This window comes from Ambystoma mexicanum, chromosome 1p (genome assembly GCF_040938575.1).
Source record: "Ambystoma mexicanum isolate Mex_15411 chromosome 1p, UKY_AmexF1_1, whole genome shotgun sequence".
Classification (NCBI taxonomy): Eukaryota; Metazoa; Chordata; class Amphibia; order Caudata; family Ambystomatidae; genus Ambystoma; species Ambystoma mexicanum.
This window is the reverse complement of record NC_090921.1, coordinates 1,010,192,637-1,010,212,623: the sequence shown is the minus strand read 5'-3', so window position 1 is coordinate 1,010,212,623 and position 19,987 is coordinate 1,010,192,637. Positions and strand designations below refer to the sequence as shown.

The 19,987-nt window shown below is 48.0% G+C and overlaps 1 protein-coding gene across 3 annotated transcripts in view; it reads left to right on the top strand.

The window, feature by feature from the left end:
• The window catches only part of PDPR (pyruvate dehydrogenase phosphatase regulatory subunit), a 1,147,433-nt gene that overhangs the window by 707,798 nt on the left and 419,648 nt on the right, over positions 1 to 19,987 (top strand). For all 3 annotated transcript variants that reach the window (XM_069655114.1, XM_069655129.1, XM_069655120.1), the window contains 2 exons: positions 8,189 to 8,344; positions 8,488 to 8,621. In XM_069655114.1, coding sequence (XP_069511215.1) covers positions 8,189 to 8,344; positions 8,488 to 8,621 — 290 coding nt within the window. The remainder of the gene's footprint in view (positions 1 to 8,188; positions 8,345 to 8,487; positions 8,622 to 19,987) is intronic.

The window sequence follows — 19,987 nt, the reverse complement described above, 5'->3', positions numbered from 1 at the left end:
GGGAAAACCAACCACAGAAACACGGTCGAGGGAACGAGCACATCCTGGCACAGCAGTCCATGCTCAAGGCAGCAATAGTCTGAAGTCTCCATAGGTAACAAAACTGGATCCACAAACCTTAGCAACCCTGAGAAAGTTCAGACGTACTAACGCAACCATGGAAGCGGAAGAAGCCCAAAGCACTTCAGACATTCCCGGGAATGATGGCGATGGCGCAACAAAGTCAGATATCCGCCTGCTGCTAGGGGAGATCAGATCAATGAGAAACAACCTAACTGAAATAGTATCAGACCTACAAACGAAAGTGGCCAAAGTGGAGGACCGCCTGGAAGCGGTTGAAAACAACCAACAATCAGGAGACATCGCTACCATGCAATACGAGGCTAGGCTCCTAGACCTCGAGCAGAAGGAGAGGGACATGGAATCAAAAGTGGACGATCTTGAAAATCGGGAGCGACGCTCCAACATACGCATTATCGGTCTGGAAGAAGAGCGAGGAGAGACACAGTCAGGCTTGGAGAGCATGGTGAAATCCCTAATCTCATCTCTCTACGAAGAAACCGACCCCCCGAACCTCGAGTTCGACAGAGTGCACAGGGCAGGGGGCTCAGCGAGAGGCCCTCGATCGATCCTAATCAAATGCCATTACTACACACAAAGGCAGGACATTCTACAAAAAGCAAGAATAAAGGACACAATCGAATTCCGCGGCTCTACAGTCAAGATATATCAGGATCTCTCAGCGATGACCCTCACAAAAAGGAGAGGGTGTCGTCCCCTCACGATCTGGCTCCAAGAGAAGGGCGTGAAGTACCGATGGGGCCACCCATTTTCCCTCACATTTGAGTACAACAGCGAAGAATATAGGCTCACCTCGGTGGAAGAAGCGGAACGAGCTCGCCGCCACCTGCAAGGCCCAGCAAAGGACTCAGACGTAGAGGGCCGAAGAGAACCAAAGGGCCCGCGCCGGGATCCAGCCGAAAAGCCCTCGAGAAGAGGCCGTGCGCAACAGAAATGGAAATTTAAACGTTTGAACACACCTTGAACTGCCGACACTGCATCTCGTGTCTGCACACTGTTTTGGTGCTCTAACTCTGGCCGATATAGTCGCCATGGAGCTCCATGGAAGTTTTTTCTCTTTACTGTCTGTTTGCCTAGATTGGGTTAGGGGATTGGAGACACACAAGGTCTTTGCTCACTATTAAGGTCTCCTGTGCACTTTGTCCCTGCACAAAGAACGATTTCACAACTAGGGCTTTAAGAGGGGTTCTCCTAAAGTGGCCCTCTTTATACGAGGGCGTCTCCCTTTTTCTTTTTCTTTACTCTTTTTCCCTTTCTTAGTGGTGTGGATGCCCCTTATAGCATTCCACACGAGGGAAGGGGCGGAGGGGACGGGGAGGATTCAATTATCCACTCAACACAGTAAGTTCGCAGCGCACAAAAAACCATCTCAAACTCACCACAATACAAGGCAGTTTTCTACTAGCTCTAATATGACACGAAAGGGTCAAGCAAGCCACAATATGAAAAACACTATCCTAACCCTAGAATATGGCTAACTCACAGGGCATAGTCTTTGGCTCCCTCAATGTCAAGGGCTTAAATTCTCCGCAAAAGAGATCAATGCTAGCGAGACAGTTCGCACAATCCAAACTAGATGTCCTCTTCATACAGGAAACAAAATACATCAAGGGGGGAGAAAGAAAGATTTATGGGAGAGGCATAGGGGAAGCAATCTGGGCATCAGGCCCGGAGAAGAAGGGGGGTGTGGGCATTCTGCTGCGTAGGTCCCTGGGAATGCAGGTTCTTCAAATACACAGGGACACGCACGGGAGATACGTCGCGCTCAAGGGAACACTGAGAACACGTTCCATCACACTGTGCGCAGTCTATGCACCCAACCAGGGGCAATCGAGCTTCACGGACCCCCTGTTCGACTTTATTGAAGAATGGAGGGAGGGCACACTAATTTGTGGAGGAGACTTCAACGTAGTTATAGATCGTGATTGCGATTGGCACTCGGCCCGACCAAATGCCTTACCCCCAAGCACACTTCAGGGCGACAGATTCTCAAGTCAGCTCAAGGAACATCATTTAATAGATACCTGGCGGGCAACTCATCCAGGGGAAAAGGCCTTTACTTTTTATTCTCCACCACACCACTGTTTCTCCAGGATTGATTACCTACTACTGGGGGCGGAAAACGAGGGCGACATACTAAGTACATCCATCCAAATAGTAGCCTGGTCAGACCATGACCTGTGCGTCCTAGAATTGGACCTAGGCCCACTCCCCGCCCTGGACCGCAGGTGGCGATGTAACGACCTGTTATGCAGAGACCCAATTTTCAAGGAGTTCCTTACCGAGGCCATCACAGAATACTTTGACATCAACGACACTGACGGCATGTCACTGAACACAGTGTGGGAGGCAGGCAAAGCTACATTAAGGGGCATCCTTATATCAGAGGGAGCCGCCAAAAAAAGACTCCGGCTGCTCAAGGAGAAAGAACTTAAGGAAGAGATCACTAGACTGGAACGCTCCCTTCGGGAGCTCCCCACTAGCGATAATGAAACGGAAATGAGAATTAGGAAAATGAGAGAAGAACTAAAAGATATATGGAATGGCAAAGCCCTCACCCAGATTAAGTACCTTAAACAGAAGTTCTATGAAAAGGGAGATAAGGCGCACACCATGCTAGCTAACAGACTCCGTAAACAGAGGGCGGATAGAGCAGTCCACAAAGTAAAAAATGAACAAGGTATCCCACTCACAAATCACCAAGACATAGTGTCTCGCTTCTCCAATTTTTACGCAGACCTATACGCTGCTGAGACTGATGGTACCTCCCCCGACATCAAAGAATACCTAACCAGTATGTCACGCCCGCCCATCACTGAAGAACACCTAGAAATGCTAAACGCCCCAATCTCGGCAACAGAGGTGCAGGGAGCAATTTCAGCCCTTAAGGCAGGCTCAGCCCCGGGACAGGATGGTTTCACGCCGGCCTTTTACAAAAGGAACTCTGGCACACTAGCGCCATTCCTCGCCAAACTATTTACATCCATCTTAGAATCGGGACGAGCTCCCGACTCCTTTACTGAATCCATCATCATTGTAATCCCCAAAGAAGGTAAAGACCCCACAGAGTGTGCATCATACCGGCCAATCTCCCTCATAAATGTAGACGCAAAAATTTACTCCAGCATATTGGCCGCCCGCCTTGCTCAGATTCTCCCGCAACAAATCCACACTGACCAGGTAGGGTATGTAAGAGGCCGGCAGGGGGCAGATAATGTTAGAAAAACCCTAGACCTCATGGCAACACTTCGAGAGGCCGGTGAGGATCCCCTCTTATTATCAGTAGATGCCGAAAAGGCTTTTGATCGAGTAGAGTGGCCCTTCTTGAGAGCTGTACTAGAGTGGGTGGGGTTGGGAGCTGCGTGGACACAAGGGGCGAAAGCACTATACCGCTCTGCCCGAGCCAAAGTATCAATCAATGGAATCTCATCGCGAACCTTCAACCTTACACGAGGTACGAGACAAGGCTGCCCACTCTCCCCTCTCATTTATGCACTGGTCATTGAACCCTTCGCCCAAGCCATTAGGTCCAACCCGAGCATCAGAGGAATCCCGCGAGGTGGCAGGGAATACAAACTGGCAATGTTTGCCGACGACATCCTCTTGTACCTGACCGATCCCTCTATTTCTATCCCCGCTTTCTTCCAAGAGTTGTCGCGATACGGTCCCCTCTCAGGCTTTCGGGTTAATCTACAAAAAACTATAGCTGTCCCCTTAAAAGACAACACCGACCTAGCGCTGCGCTTAGAGGCAGATTGGAATTTCAAAGTCCAAATCGACTCAGTCCGCTACCTAGGGGTTAATAGTCTCCCTGTCCGACCTATTTGAAGCCAACTACACACCACTGTGGGTAACCATTCAAAATGACATCTCCAGATGGCGAACACTCTCCATGTCATGGGCGGCGCGCTTTACGGCCATAAAAATGAATGTTCTCCCACGATTCCTATTTTTATTCCAATCCCTCCCGGTCATTGTTCCCGACTCCTTCTTGGAAGAAGTAAAGCGCACATTGTTAAGGTTCTTATGGGCGGACAAACGAGCAAGGATCCCATACTCCACACTGATCCAACCAAAGGAGGAGGGTGGCATGAGCTTTCCAGACCTGGGAGAATACTACAGAGCGTCACAATTCCGCATTCTCCCGGACCATCTTTGGGAAAACCCAGAGAAACAGTGGGTGGCAATAGAGAACGACATCTTCACTCCGGTCACCTTGGGAGAGTGGTTATGGGTCCCGAGATCAGCCATGACACAAAGGATTAAGCAACACCCCATTCTGAAGGTGTTATGGTCCCTCTGGCATCCATCCCGGGCTATGCAGAATATCACAACATGGCCCTCACCTTTGAGCTGCATCTGGTCCCCACCTATTCAAAACTCACTAAGGGCAATCCAGCAATCCCAGTCATGGTACGAGGCGGGTCTGAGTCGGGCGGGACAGCTGTGGAAAAATGAAGTGTTTACAACCAGGGAAGAATTGCAGGCTGACTTGCAGGGCACGAATGTCTCCCCTTTGTCCTTCCTCCAGTTGCGAAGTGCCATGCACGACCCTAGGTGGGGCAACTCGTTAAAGCGCCCTCTGACACCATTCGAGCAAATCTTGAGTTCCCCCCAAGCATCAAGAGGTCTCATATCAAAGTTGTACAGAGCACTAATCACGAGGGGTCATTGTCCACGTCCAACTTCAGAGGTGAAATGGGAAACTGACCTATCCATAGACACCCAAGGGGAGGTATGGAAGGGAATATATAGAGCGGTATGGTCATCATAGGTCTCCATGCAATACAAAATGCACAATGTGCGATTACTGATGAGATGGCACTACACACCCCTTCGCCTATCTAAAATGTTCCCCGGGACATCTCCCTATTGCTGGAGGGGTTGCGGTGAGCAATGTGACTATTGGCACCAATGGTGGGGATGTGACAGAGTCCAGGTGTACTGGCGGGAAGTGCTGGGCTGGATTCGAGGAATAGATGGGGTCCTCAGAAACCCAACGCCCACACTAGTTTTGTTTGGAGTAGAGTCGGAGGATGATGAAACATATGAATCACTAATGTACTTACCACGCAATCTCCTATTAGCAGCCCGAGTGTGTCTAACCATAAAATGGAAATCGATGGTATTACCCTCAAAGAGAGAATGGTTAATAAAGGCCCACGCAATATACGAGATGGAAAGTCTAACGGCAGCAGTAAATGAATCACGCAGAAATATTGAAATGATTTGGTTGCCCTTTCTAGAATATTATAAGGCATACTGGGAGCCCACAGACTAAAGACACTTGTTTACCACCTCAGCCAATCAAAGGAATTAGGGCAGTGCCCCATGCCACTGGTTGATTGCTTACCCCAAGCTCTGTATGGGCTCTTCCCTTTCTTTCAGTCGCAATTTGCAGAGCACACGTAATACTGAAATGCCAAAAGTTTTTTTCTTTTTTTTTTTTTTTTGTTGTATGTTTATTTTGAGTTGTATACCAAGCGAATGTGTTGAGTGGAGGGGGGGGTGGGGGGAGGCTGGGGAGGGGGAGGGATGCGAATTAGAAACACAAGACTAGAGTTTATTACTGCTTTGCACTCCACCCCTTTCTATGTTTTTTATATAAATGTTACATGAAAATAATATAAGGGGACAATGTTGAAGCAACCATTTTTGCAATTGTCTTGTAGTTAAAAATGCAAATAAAAACATATTTAAAAAAAAAAAAAAGAAAGTGCTAGTGCAGACTTGCCTAAAAATATAGAATTAAAACAAAACCAAAGTTCATTCCAAATGTTAATAATAGTCTTCAAGCTGGGAATGTGTGTCCTCATTTAGAGATGTGCACAATGCATTACAAATGAAAGCACCATATTAACACACACATTGTTTTGCTTTTCTCTATCAAATTAGCTGAAGCTAATTATGTTCCATCTCTTATTCAAACAGTCTTCTCCTAGGATTTTATTTTCTGCCACTGACAAACTCTTGTTTCCACCTACTGGTTTAACCCTTCATCTAATTCTAAGTTTGACTCAGGTGATTTTGCTAAATTCTTCTTGTCTGAAGTGCAAGATATTAGATCTTCTCTCGATCATTCTAATTCACCTGTGGTATCCAATACCTCGGAGGCTTCCATCTCTACTGCTTGTGAAAATGCATTGATGACTTTTGTTCCAATTACTGAAAGCGATATTTTAAAATATCCTTCTTTGGATACTTCTGAGGTAGCAGCTACCTTTTGCCCTATTTCTCCTTTGCCTTACTTATCCAAGCTCCTTGACCGCATTGTTAATGTTCAACATATTTCCCATTTGAATATGCATTACTTCCACCTAATAAATCTGGTTTTCACAGGGCTGTTCCACGGAAACAACTAATCTCTCAGTTTTAAACTCTATTCTTCATGCTAGCCATTCGAAACAGTCTCCCATATTGGTTTTGCTAGATCTTAGTGTCCCTGACATGGTGGATCATCCACCTTTGCTTTCTAGTCTGTCTTCTCTGGGTATTTATGCTGTGGCTCTTCAATTGCGTTCTTATTATTTATCTCATCGCTCTTTTCTAGTGGCCTGGAAAGGTTCTTCATCATATTCCTATCTTCTTTCTGATGGGGTTCTGCAGTGCTCTGTTCTTGGCCCTGTCCTTTTCACTCTTTATACGTCTCCTTTAGCTTCTTTGATTTATAATCGTGACATTCATTTTTAGTTGGATGAAACACAAATCTTTTTCTCTTCTTTTGATGACACTTTTGATCAACGTCTATCCAATTGTCTTCTGGCTCTTAAATCATGGATGTCTTTTGACTTTCTTTTTTCCTGTGGTGTTCTTTTGTTCCACTTCCTTCTATTTCATTGCCTCCACTTAATATATGGACAGGGCTTTGTTCTTGTAACCTGGGCTTTGGTTTTGATTCTTCATTTATTTTACAGGCCCACATTTGTAGCATAGTGCAATCCTTTTGCTTTCAACGTTTCAATATTAGGAACATCTGTCATCTTTTAACTTTTTCTTCTAGTAAATTACTATTGCAAACTGCTGTCTTACCTTGTCTTAATTATTGTTGTTCTCTATATGTTGGTCTTCCAGGCTATGCTCTTTTTCTTCTTCATTCTACTGTTGGAATATTGCATGTGGACTTTAATCTTCTTCTAATATATCCCACTACTTGATCCAATTGCCTTGCCTGCTGAGTAAATCTAGATTTGAGTTTAATTTTCTTTGTATGGTCTTTAAGTGTATTTACACATTGCCTCCCGGTTATTTGTGTTATTTGGTTTTTCTGTATCATCCCCAAAGGGTTCTTCGTTCTGCATTCCTATTTCTTCTCTGTTCCTCACGTGTGCATCTTCCTGGTTACGTTCCTTTCAATTATTAGCGCCTAAACTTTGGAATTTCCTTCCTTTGGATATACGTTCCTGTTCCAACTTAGTTGTTTTAAAGAAACACCTCAAACGACTTCTCTTACTGTCTGCATTTCCTCACAATTTTCTTTGGGACTTTGGCTGTATCATGACTTTCATTTATTGATTCAGGCGTCTCTTCGGTTACAGATTTTGTACTGTTTGGGTTATGCACAGCACCTTGCATAAAGCCGATAACTACATGTTGCAATAAAGGTAGACTGTTGCTAACATTTGCTGTAGTAAAGTGGTTGCAGTTGTTGTAGTATTCTGCCAAGCTCTACATAAAGCCCCTAAAATGTGGCAGTGGAAGTGTTTCCTTTGAAACAAATGTATGAAAATAAACTATCCTTTGAATTTCGAAAAATGCATTGCCTAAGCAAATGGAGAATTGTCTAACAAAAATAGGCAGGGTTCAGAGGTGAATGGTAGCCTGTTGGGGTGTGTAGTGATGAGAGAACACCACGTTAGCCTAAAAGGTAGGTGTTGGGGACAAGTTTCATAACACAATAAATTGCAAAAATGTGACGTTAGAAACGCATAGAGATCTGTTTCAGCACAAAACATAAGTAAATGAAACACTTGTAAGCAATAAACAAGTACTTTGGCTGCGTTCATAACATTCAGTCTGAAAATAGTTCAAAATATAACCATTATAAATGCTGAAATAATTTCTCAAACTGAAATAGCAGTGCTCTTGAGTGTGTTCTTACTTTTCCCAGCTCTCATATATGACCTCAAGGTTCCTCGTTGGGATTTTCAGACTGGGCGACAACTGCGCACCTCCCCACTCTATGACCGACTGGATGCTCAAGGAGCCAGATGGATGGAGAAGCATGGCTTTGAGAGAGCCAAATTCTTTGTTCCACCAGGGAAAGGTGAGTAGTCCGGTCTCTGATGTTTGTGGTGTATTGTCATGACCATTCTCTCTCCTTCACCTCCAAATTGTCCTAACTGTTTTATCATTCTTTGCTCAGATCACCTCCAAATTGTCCTAACTGTTTTATCATTCTTTGCTCAGATCTTCTGGCTCTAGACCAAAGCAAGACCTTCTATAAGCCAGATTGGTTTGACATTGTGGGGTCAGAAGTGAAGTGCTGCAAAGAGGCTGTATGTGTGATCGACATGTCATCTTTTACCAAGTTTGAGATCAGCGTAAGTTTTATGAGAGTTACTGTTCTTTTTTTACTGAATGCACTCTTCACTAGCGCTGTGGAACATCTATATTTGCTGAGGCCTCACTTAATATTAATTGACTAATATTGACCAGGAAGGATGGCAATTCTAGTTAATTATACAACTGGGGAGGTTGTCAGAGTTCCAAGGTGAAAAGGTTCAGAACATGTCATCAGACACAGACATACCTGCACTAAAAATGGTACACTAAAACAAATCTGATGGATGAATCCTACAGCGTCCTCACAAAGACCCTGCCTAAAGTCTCCTCCCAGGTGCCCAGGGAAAGGTAAACTCTTCTGGATCCTGACCCTGGGGGTAGTATTAGCCAGGAGGATCACCTGGGAGAAGGGCCCCAGGGGTGGGCGAGACGCTGTATTTGTCTTCCTCAAGGGAGCCACTATCATTGAAGCCGGAATATGTAATGGCTTGCTGTGAGAGAGAGCTTTTATTTTCCAAAGCTAACTATCGGAATGTGGGTGAAAACAATCATAACCAGTTATGATTTGGGAGTAGGAAAACCCCTTTTAAAGTCACTGACATTCATAGAGATGAAAGCTAGTATGAACCCCAAGGAAATCATAAAGATTAGTCTTTAAATATTACCAATTTAGACCCGGAAAACACTAATTCCTCTGTAAAACCAAATCCTTAATTGAATCCTTATACCTTTAGGGAATATCAATAAGAAATGAACTTGGTGTTGATAATTCCATTAGGAAAGCTGAGTTTTTACATTGTGAACTCCAAGTGCCATAATTCCCAAAGTGCTGGGATGAAGTAGAGGGCTGCATAGGCACGAGACAGAAAGTTGCAGCCTACCAGGGATAGTGACCCACACCTAAGGAAGACTGAGAGGCATAAAAAGCCCCCTCAGTTGCAGACCATAGAGAAGAGAGTAGCAGAAGGTGGAGTAGTTGTGAGACCTCCACGTGGCAGCAGAAGTTAGAGGAGAGCAGAGCCGCTGGGACCCTCGTCGTGTGTAGAATGGATGCCGGTCCAGGGAGGGTCTCTTCTGTCCGAGACCTTGATTGCAGAGATTGTGCAGCGGGAAGCATTGGGATTGATGGCTTTCCCCCTGAGGGCCGCTGGTGCAGAGGTCATGCAGTGTAAGGCATGCAATTTGAAAGCTTTCCCCATTGTCAGTTGAGCACCGGTGACAGGCGAGCACCAGAAAGAGCTGTGGGATCGAGGGGAGCTCCTCTGTCGACTGGCGTGGGCTTCGGGAAGCCAAGAAGGATAGGTTGCTGGGCCGCGCAGGAAAGCATAAGCAGCGGACCTGGAGACAGCGAGGCAAACGGACACGTACGCCAGACCCGGTGGGTTCACTATTGGATTGTGACACCAGAGTGCTCTGTAGCTGCCCACTGGCCAAGTCCAGGAGCCTTCAGCACAGAAATAATATAAACAGAGTGAAGTGGAGGAAGAAACAGTTTTTGAATGCCGAGCTGATATAAAGCAGATTAATTATTCTATTGCAAACCAAGCTGAAACAAAAAGGAGCAGGTGGCAGAGCAAGAACTTAACTATTTGACGAGAAGGGTGTGATTGTTTCTATGTGGGTCAGATTAAAGACCAACAACAAGAGGGCATTAACCTGAGAAGCCAATACTAACATTTATTGCCAAAGCCAAAATAGAATCGTACCAAGGCAAGTTATAAAGTCCCAACATTGCCAAGCCAAGAGAGAGCAATTAAGGCTTCAAGTGTTTGTTAAGCCTATTGCCCATATCGAAAGGAGGTCATAAGAGGAACTGGCTTAAACCCACATTGCCAAAGCAGTGTGAGATTGTGAGCGAACCATGATCGGCATTTGGTTAATGCAGAAGTGGAGAAACAAGAGTGGCAGGAGGGCTGTCCTTCTGATGGAAGGTATTCAGGAGCATAACCTGCATTGTGTGTAGCAATCACAAGTGTGTAACAAATAGCACCAATGTGTTTCTTGTGTTCCCTGAATAAATACTTAAACTTGAGGTTGTGAAGAAAAGACATTCCTAACTTGTTGGAAGAAGACCTTTACCACAGAAGTACTTGTAGTTAGTAGTGTATTCTACCCTGGCAGGAGAGTACGCCAGGGCAGAGAACCTTGTAGTAATAGGCCTGGCAGGTGAGTGAACCAGGTGGAAGTCATTGAAGAACTGTGGTGTGGTTAAAGGTCTTGAAGAAGTGACAGGACCACAAAGATAGTCTTTGTGAACCGTTACTGAATCATCCTGACAAATTAATATCGCTGAAGCAAGTATTTTGTGAACTGTTGAAGAATTATCCTGAGAGACAGTTTTGTTGATCCTAATGAAATGTGGAAGTATTCTTTGTTGATGAGGAAAGTAGTTTTCAGCTGTTTTGTCACAAGTGGAAAGAGGAAAACCTTCTTGATGAGAAGAAATTGTTTTAGCTCTTTGTCACAAGTGAAAGGAGGAAATCCTTGTTCAACATTTGTGTACTGTTGGTTGGAACTTTTAGTTATCAAGTTTGAACCAAAAGAACTGAAGCAGAATTTTGTTACAAGACAGGATTTCCTTATCTTTTTGAAAGGTTTAATGGAACCTGGCTTGAATCTGGGGAAGTGGAATTCACTCAGATTATAAGGAGAGACTGTTATCAGATTGGTAACATAACTGATATATTGGTTTTGTTTGAACTGACATATATTACCTTATTGAGTTGTTGTATGTACAAGTGTGAGGGACAGAAATCTTTTTTCAATGGATTGCCTTTCTTCCGTAAATTCCTCATCTAATATCCTCATACAGCTCCGCTGCTTCGTAAATACTTCAACACCGGGCGTAGTCGACCTCGACTCAGCTGTCGATCCGTCTTGTTTCTTGCTCGATCGTCAGCTCCAGACGTGATGTTGGGTGTCATAGATATACCACATTACTAGCCCCATACCTCAGTTCCTTTTTTCTGCATGCTCGACACGCTGCTTTAGGAACACAGTGATCGAGTCTTTGACCCTTTTTTAGGTATTTTCATCAGAATTGTATTTTTCATTTGACAGCGAGATGTCCGGGCCTCAGGTTTTGGGATTCAAACGGTGTTCCAACTGTGACTCCAAAATGTTGGTTACCAACCTGCATGAGAAATGCCTCTGGTACCTTGGCACGGGTCATGACACGGAGGAGTGCGAGTCGTGCACCAAAATGCACCCGAAATCAGTGCGCAAGCAGGCTGCTAAACTCGTGTTGGGCTGACCACTTTCAAAATCTCCAGCGCGGTTGACTGTCCAGTCCTCTGAGGCCGAGACCGAGGGGCCAAGCCCCCAAAAGGAGAAAAAAGCATTGGCAGAAGACAAAGAAGAGATCCCATTCTACCAGCCACTCTTCCTCATCGTGTCACAAGAAAGAGGAGCCACCGTCACTGTCGAGATTCCGAATCTTCGACAGAAGGAGGTAAGCCATCGGCTGGGCCAACCACTCGGCAAGAGTGGGAAGATTTCAAGGTCCAGATGCTAGAAATGTTCCAAAAACATGCCGCTGTAGGCCCGGGTCCCTCCCCCGCCAAGCAGTAGACCTCAGAGGCAGCACCGGCGCTTGGTACAGCCGACTCCACGCAAGCCCCAGTGCTGAGACCATCTGCATCAGGTAAGCCTTTGGGCTCGACACCGAAAAAGGCGCCAAAACCTTTTATGCCGGGGCCTTCCCGCGCACCTCAATGTACGAGCGTCCTCAACACCAGATCGATGCCAACAGTCACTTTATCGGTGCTGAAGGACAAGCCCCCTGCTTGGCGACAAATGATTTACCCCGCTCTCCCGGACAGAGATTTTCGGTACCATGTCATCCATTTTCGGGGTCGATGACGCGGATGATCAAGGGGGAGCCGATTCCGTGTACATGGGAACAGGGGGCGTTGACTATTTTGACAACCAAGCAGAACTTTTAGAGTTGCCGCAGGGGCATCACAATGCCAGCGGCCTGGACACGTCACCTGACTTGGAATTCCAGCAAGGCCAACCTTATACCCATACCAAGTTTCGGGCACTTGTAGATAGGGTGTTTGACACCTTAGGACTGTAGGCTATGGCAATGCCAGTCCAGGGTTACAAATTGACAAACATACGGAACCTGGTGATTGCTGATCCAGTAACCTCCAGTACTGTGGCAGTATCCCTGCTCTGTCCCCCCCGGTCAGCTCCACCATGACTGGAAAATACAGGCCGGCATGAGGAGACCCGCCATTTCTGTCTTCTCACCCTTCCCTGGAAAGTCTTGTTGTGCAGGCTGCCACTGTTTCCACCAGACCTGCATCTTCAAACTCAAATTTCCAGACAGAGAATGTAGAAGGATTGACGTCATGGCCAAGAATGTTTTCACCTCGGGCAGCATGGCTCTGAAAGCTGCTAATATGGCCAGTGGTTTCGCACAATACTTTCGCCCTCTGGAAGGCAGTGGAAAATGCTACTGAGTATATCCCTGAGGGGGCAATGCGAGGCGGCTTTGTACAGCTGGTGGACTATGGGAAAGAGGTGGCCAGGCAGTCGCTGCAAACTGGCCTGGTTGTGGCCGACTGCGTGGGCCGTTCAATGGCATTAGCTATTGCAATGAGGAGACAGGCCTATTTAAGGGCTTCAGGCTTTTCGCCTAATGTCCAAAACAAACTGCTTGACAGAAGGTCGATGACTCCCTGGAAACATTTAAGAAGTCCAAGATTGCGACAAAATCACTGGGCCTAGCTGCGCAGCTGCCTAAACTTGCCTTCAGCTTCGCCTCTAGGGGCAGGGGTTACAGGTGCTATGTGCCTTATAGCAGGACAGGCCAGGCACAAGGGCAGAAGCTATTTTCATGCCCAAGAAGGGTCAGGTGGTCTTCCAGAGACCAACAAGCAGTGACAGCGGCGTGGGTGGCAACGCCCTCTAAACCTCTTTGATTATCGCTTCAAACCACTTATCGGTTGGTGGACGGCTGTCAGAGTATTGGCCCTAATGGCAGGAGATTACCTTTGATGCCTGGGCCCTGGAGCTCGTGCGGTGGGGCTATTGTCTGCCCTTATTAAGGAAACCTCCGGACAGACCCCCACCACCTCCAAGCCAACTGGGACAGGAGCTCCAGGAGGAACTGTGAGCCCTGCTGTTGAAGGGTGCCGTGGAAGAGGTACCACCCGAGCAGAGAGGATCAGGCTGGTATTCCCAGTGTTTCCTAGTGCCCAAGAAGGGAGGCTGTCTCTGTCCCATTTTGGAACTCAGGAACTTGAAAAGTTCCTGAGAAAGGACAAGTTCAAGATGGTGACATTGAGAGAAATGCTCTATGCTCTCGAATTGCAGGAATGGCTGGTGTCTATAGATCTGCAGGACCCTTATTTCCTTTGACGATACATCGAAAGCACAGGAAGTTCCTGAGGTTCCTCATAGGGGATAAGCACTATCAGTTCAAGGTGCTTCCCTTTGGGTTGATCTCCGCTCTAAGGGTCTTCAACAGGCTCATGGTCATGGCAGTAGTTGTGGCTCACCTCAGGAGATCCAAGGTCCATCTCTTTCTGTACCTTGATGACTGGCTGATTCGAGTGAAGTTGGGGTAGCAGGTTTTGTCTCACCTAGAGGCTGGGCTTCTCCCTGAACTTAGAGAAGTCCCATGTGATGCCAGTCCTGAGGCTCGAGTTCATCAGAGCAGTCCTAGGCACTCAGGTGGGGGAAGGACCCCCCCCCCCCCAAGGAGAGAGTCAACTGCATTGCGCAGATGGTGAACCAGTTCCAGAGTCACGCCGCCTTACCAGCAGCTTCCTTCCTTCCTCTGCCTTTTAGGCCTCATGGCTTCCTGTATATTTCAATACCATAGGGCAGGCTGTGCATAAGATAGCCTCAATGGCTCTTACGAGGTCAGTGGTCCCAGTACCTCAGAGCCCTCTCCGAATCCTTCAAGGCATCCAGGGCAGTGGTCGACGACCTTGGTTGGTGGGCCGACTGCAGCAACCTCTTGGCGAGGGAGCCCTTCTGGCCTCTGTGTCCAGAGGCCCGAGTGGTCATGGATGCGTCGCTGAGGGGTTGGGGTGCTCACTGCGAGGACTTGCAGATCAACGGCCTCTGGTAAGCGATGGAATCCAGGTGGCATGTCAACAGGCTGGAGTTGCGAGCAATCAGGTTAGCCCAGAGAGTGTTCACTCCTTCTCTGGAGGGGAAGCATGTCCTGATTCTGACAGACAGTACAGTACCCATGCACTACCTGAACAAGAAAGGTGGTGTGCGCTCTGTCTCCCTCTGTAGAGAGGCAATGCAGCTGTGGTTTTGGCTATTGGAGAACCGGATCTCGGTCTCAGCAGTTCATCTGGCAGAGCACAGTCTCACACTATTGTGAAGTGTGCCAGGCAGTCCTGCAGGAGGTCTTCTCTCAATGGGGTACCCAAGCAGTGGACCAGTTTGCCACGGAGTCCAACAGGAAGTGCAGACAGTTCTGCTCGATAGAATTCCCAGCAAACGGTGCTCTAGGGAATGTGTTTCAAATGGATTGTGTCCTCTAACGTATTCCACATCTTTGACATGTAATGTCCACAGCTGTGTACAGTGTAAAGCTTCAGGTAGGTAGGGGTTCTAAACCCAGTAAGTCCCAGTAAGTCCCGTAAATCTAAGTCCAAGGATATCTCCAGCGACGATTCGAGGGGCGACTCTCCGCGTCAGGAGTCCTGGGGATCTCGGTCTCGGAGTGGGTCACGCCATTAATCGTCTCGGCATTCTAGGAAGCGCTGTCACGGGTCGCCTTCCCCGTCCTCCTCAGAGGATGGAGCCACGAGGAAAGTGGTATGCCTGACTAAGTCCTCGACTCCGGTGGAATGGGCTGCCTTCAGGGAGCAGATGCTGGCGATTTTCCAATCCCAGGGCACAGTTCCGTCCGCGCCTTCGGAAAAAAACGGCAAGGAAGGGTCTCGATCTGTGACTCGCACACCTTCGGGCTCAGGTCCTCGACGCGACTCATCGGGAACCTTCGAGGTCCCATTCGGACAAGGCTCAGGATGGTCGCAAGAGACGTGCTTCCAGGTCTCGGTCCTCATCCCCAGCGAGACCGCAGAAACCTGCTAAGGGCTCGAGGTCGGCGTTGACTCCGTCCACGCTGTGTCTGTCAGATACCAAAGTCCAAGCTTTGCTTTCGAACCAGCCGTCAGCGCCGTTATCAGCGTCGACTCCTTCGGGGCTTTTTGGCCAAAATTTACAAATGGAGATCCCTACTACTGTGGATCCTCCAGGGAAGGCTACTTCCAAGTCTTTCAGGCTTGTTTTGGACTCAAGCCCCTCTTCTGTCCCGAGGCAGGATTTTTACCTCCGTCTGGATGACATCTATGAGGAGGAGGAGAGGTCAGACTTTGATTTTGACCTTGTTGAGCCTGTGGTGGCTCCTGTCTTTTCTGGAGACAGTCAATTGGAAGAGTTGAGGCAATCTCTTCATGATGCCAGTGGCTTGGACACTTCTCCTGAGGTGGAATTTGGCAGGCCTGAGCTTTGGGCTCATGCTGACTCGTCATACAGGAGACTTATGGCTAGAGTAACTGAATACCTTGGTTGGTCCAGTCCTCCTGAGGCTTTTATTCAGAATGACTTAATGGATATTTTGGATCAGGGTCCAACCTCTGACCCGGTGTTGCCATTTCAATTGACCTTACAGAAAAGGGTGGCGGCTGCTTGGCAAATCCCGGAATCTCTTCCGGCAGTAAAAAATCGTTAACTAAAAAATACCGCCCTTCCGGTAGCGACCCCAGCTACCTTTCATCTCACCCCGCTCCCGAGAGTTTGGTGGTTCAGACGGCTACAGCCACCTCGAGGCAGGTGGCGTACCCTACCATCCCTCCGGATAGGGACGACAAACGCTTCGACGGTTGAGCACGCAAGGTGTTTTCTGCAGGGAGTATGGCGCTAAAATCAGCCAACTACACTTGTGCCTTGGCAAGATTTTCACACACTCTGTGGAACTGTGTTTCTCTTGCGGCTAAGCATATTCCCAAGGGGGAAGAAAGGGATTGGTTCCTTGCTCTCGTGCAAGATGGCAAGGATACCATGTGTGAATCCCTTTATCCCTTTAGTCGGGTTTGGACACGGCTGACAGTGTTAGCTGGTCCATGGCTGCGAGCAACGTTATACGCAGATTTGTGTGGTTGCAGAAGTCAGGTTTTGCTCCGGATGTGCAAGCCCGTCTTTTGAACATGCCCTTTGATGGCGCGTATTTGTTTGGCAGCAAGGCTGACCAGAGCCTTGAGAGGTTGCAGACCTCAAAAGCTGCAGCAAAATCTTTAAGTGCAGCTGTGCGTCAACCTCTGCCTTTTCGTCCTAGGGGACAGCAGTGGAGAGGAGGTTCTTTTCGTTAATACTCCTCCTTTGGTAGAACAAGAGGAGCTGCCAGCCAAAGGGGTCAGCGTAAAAGTACCCATGGTGGTCGGGGAAATAGAGGTGTCTAAGCCGCTCAGGCAGCTGCCTCTTTGCCTTCAGGCACTGCCGCTGCTGCTACAAGACAGTCAGTTGGGGGCAGGCTGTCTCAGCATTTCGAAGAATGGCAAGCTATTAATTCGGATGCGTGAGTTCTGGATACAATAGCCCTTACCTACTGCCTTCCCTTCCTACAGCGGCCTCACGACAATCCACCGGGGAATCTCTTTGAAGCTTCGAGATCCGCTCCTTGTGCAGTAAATCTTGACCCTGCTAGAGAAAGGCGCTATAGAACTTGTGCCTGTAGAGGAGAGGAACAAGGGATGGTATTCCCCTTATTTTTGGATTCCAAAGAAAGACTGGGGATTGAGACCCATCCTGGATTTGTGTTGGTTGAACAAACTTCTCAGGAAGGACAAGTTCAAGATGGTAACTCTTTCTCAAGTCCTCCAGGCCCTTCAACTTCAGGATTGGTTGGTGTCTCTGGACCTTCAGGATGCTTACTTTCATGTGCCCATTCATCCCAAGCACAGGAAGTACCTGAGGTTTGCCGCTGGCGACTCACACTTTCAGTTTCAGGTCCTGCCATTCGGATTGACCTGCGCCCGATGGTCTTCACCAAGCTGATGGTGGTGGTGGCAGCGTACCTCAGGCGAGGCGGGTTTCAAGTCTACCCCTACCTGGATGACTGGCTGATTTGTGCGTGTTATCCCAAGCAAGCGTTGGATCATCTCGGTCTCACCTGCCGCTCCCTCCACAAGCTGGGCTTCTCTCAATTTCAAGAAGTCGCATCTGATATCTTCCCAACAGCTCCAGTACAGCTGTGTTGGACACGTCCTTGGGGAAGTGCTTGCCTCACAAGGTAAGGGCTCATCACATTTTGCAGATGGTGGATACGTTTCAACATGCCCAGAGTCTCCCGGCTTTCAAATTCTTAAGGTTGCTCGGCCTCATGGCATCCTGCATTTTTCTGGTGCCAGAGGCCAGGCTGAGAATGAGATCCCTGCAATGGGTCCTCAAGATGCAGTGGTCGCAGCTCTCGGGCAAGATGTCTGATCCCGTTCAGATTCCACTCTTGGTCTCGCAGGACCTTCTGTGGTGGGCCTACGAGGGGAACCTGATGAAGGGGGAGCCGTTTTGGCAACTGTGGCCGGAGGTGACTGTGGTGGCGGACGCTGCCCTCACAGGATGGGGAGCTCATACCGACGACTTGACTGCCAGAGGACCGTTGGTCTTTGTCGGAGTCCAAACTCCCACATCAACCTGTTAGAGCTGAGGGCCATCAGGCTAGCCCTGAAGGCTTTACTGCTGTCTGTGCGCGGGAAGTGTGTCCTGATCATGACGGACAACACAGTGGCCATGCATTATCTCAACAAAAAAGGGGGGGGTCGGGTCACTCCCGTTGTGCAGAGAGGCAATGCAGCTCTGGTTCTGGGCGATCCAGCAGGGAATGTCACTCTCAGCAGTTCATCTGGCCGGGGAGGACAATGCGGTGGCGGACAATCTGAGCAGGCCGAGCGCAATCTCTCACGAGTGCGAGTTGGCTCAGGAAGTCCTTTGGGGAACCCCACAAGTGGATCTCATTGCCACCAGTGCTAACCGGAAGTGCAAGAGATTCTGCACAAGGGAATTTCCTCCGAGAGGATCCTTAGGAGACGCGTTTGTAGTGGATTGGTCATTCCCACTTCTGTACGCGTTTCCTCCAATCCCTGTCATTCCTCAAGTATTAAGGAGGTTACACACTTTCGGATCCCTCATGATCCTCATTGCTCCAGATTGGGCCAGGAGAGCGTGGTACCCAGACCTTCTAGAAATGTCCATCTGCCCTCCACACCGTCTTCCCTACCGAGAGGATCTGCTCTTGCACATGAGGGGGGGGGGGTTAAATCAGGTTCGCCATCCAGAGGTCAGGACTCGCAATCGTCACGCTTGGTATCTGAAAGGTTGAGGTATAAGGATTGGGACCTGCTGGATGAGGCGATGGAGGTGTAGCTTTCGGCCAGGAGGCCAGAAAAGTAATCTCTGTACCTTTGCCATTGGAGTACGTTTTGCGACTGGTGCAGAGGACAAAATGTTGATCCTTTTCAGTGTTCCATTCCAGTAGTTTTGTCTTTGCTTTCTTTGGCCCACAGGGGCCTTCAAGTGGGTACCATTAAGTGTTACCTGGCAGCGCTGTCTATCTTCAAGCGCTTGTCTGAAGAATGTTCTTACTTTAAGATTCCTTTTGATTTCCCAATTTCTTAAAGGACTCACTAATATGTTCCCTTGTCCCCTTTCCAGGTGCCGGTTTGGGATCTGAATTTGGTTTTGAAATTCCTCATGGGTGCTCCGTTTGAACCTTTGTACTTTTGTCCTTTGAGATTATTGTCCTTCAACACGTTGTTCTTGGTTGCGGTTACTTCCGCTCGCAGAGTGAGTGAATTGCAGGCACTTTCCGCGCTGCCCTTTACTGTGTTCCACAATAATAGGGTTGTACTGAGGGTACGTCTGTCCTTTCTACCTAAGGTTGTGACTGAATTTAATTTGAGCCAGAAAGTGGTTCTTCCTCCTTTCTGTCCTCCTCCTCATCCTGGTAAGGAAGAGGAGCGACTCCATAGGTTGGACCCCAGGTGAGCTCTGAGCTTTTATACTTCTAGGATGTCCAGGGTCCGAGTGGACGATTTGTGGGGTACACTGGTCACTGACTGGGCCAGGCTGTTAAAAAACAGACCTTGTCCAGGTGGATTATCCTCACCATTACTGAATGTTAACGTTTGGCGGGCAAAGACCCTCCTGAGGGGTTACAAGCTTATTCCACTCGGGGCGTGGCTACTTCCACAGCCCTGCAGCGGCGAGTTCCTATTAGGAATATTTGTGATGCAGCCACGTGGGCTTCTGTCCACACCTTTGTTAAACATTACTCCCTGGATACAATCCATGGTCAAGATATGGCCTTTGGTAAGGAGGTTCTTTATTCTGCCAACTGATTGAGTACTCTAAATAATTTTCCCTCCTCAATTTT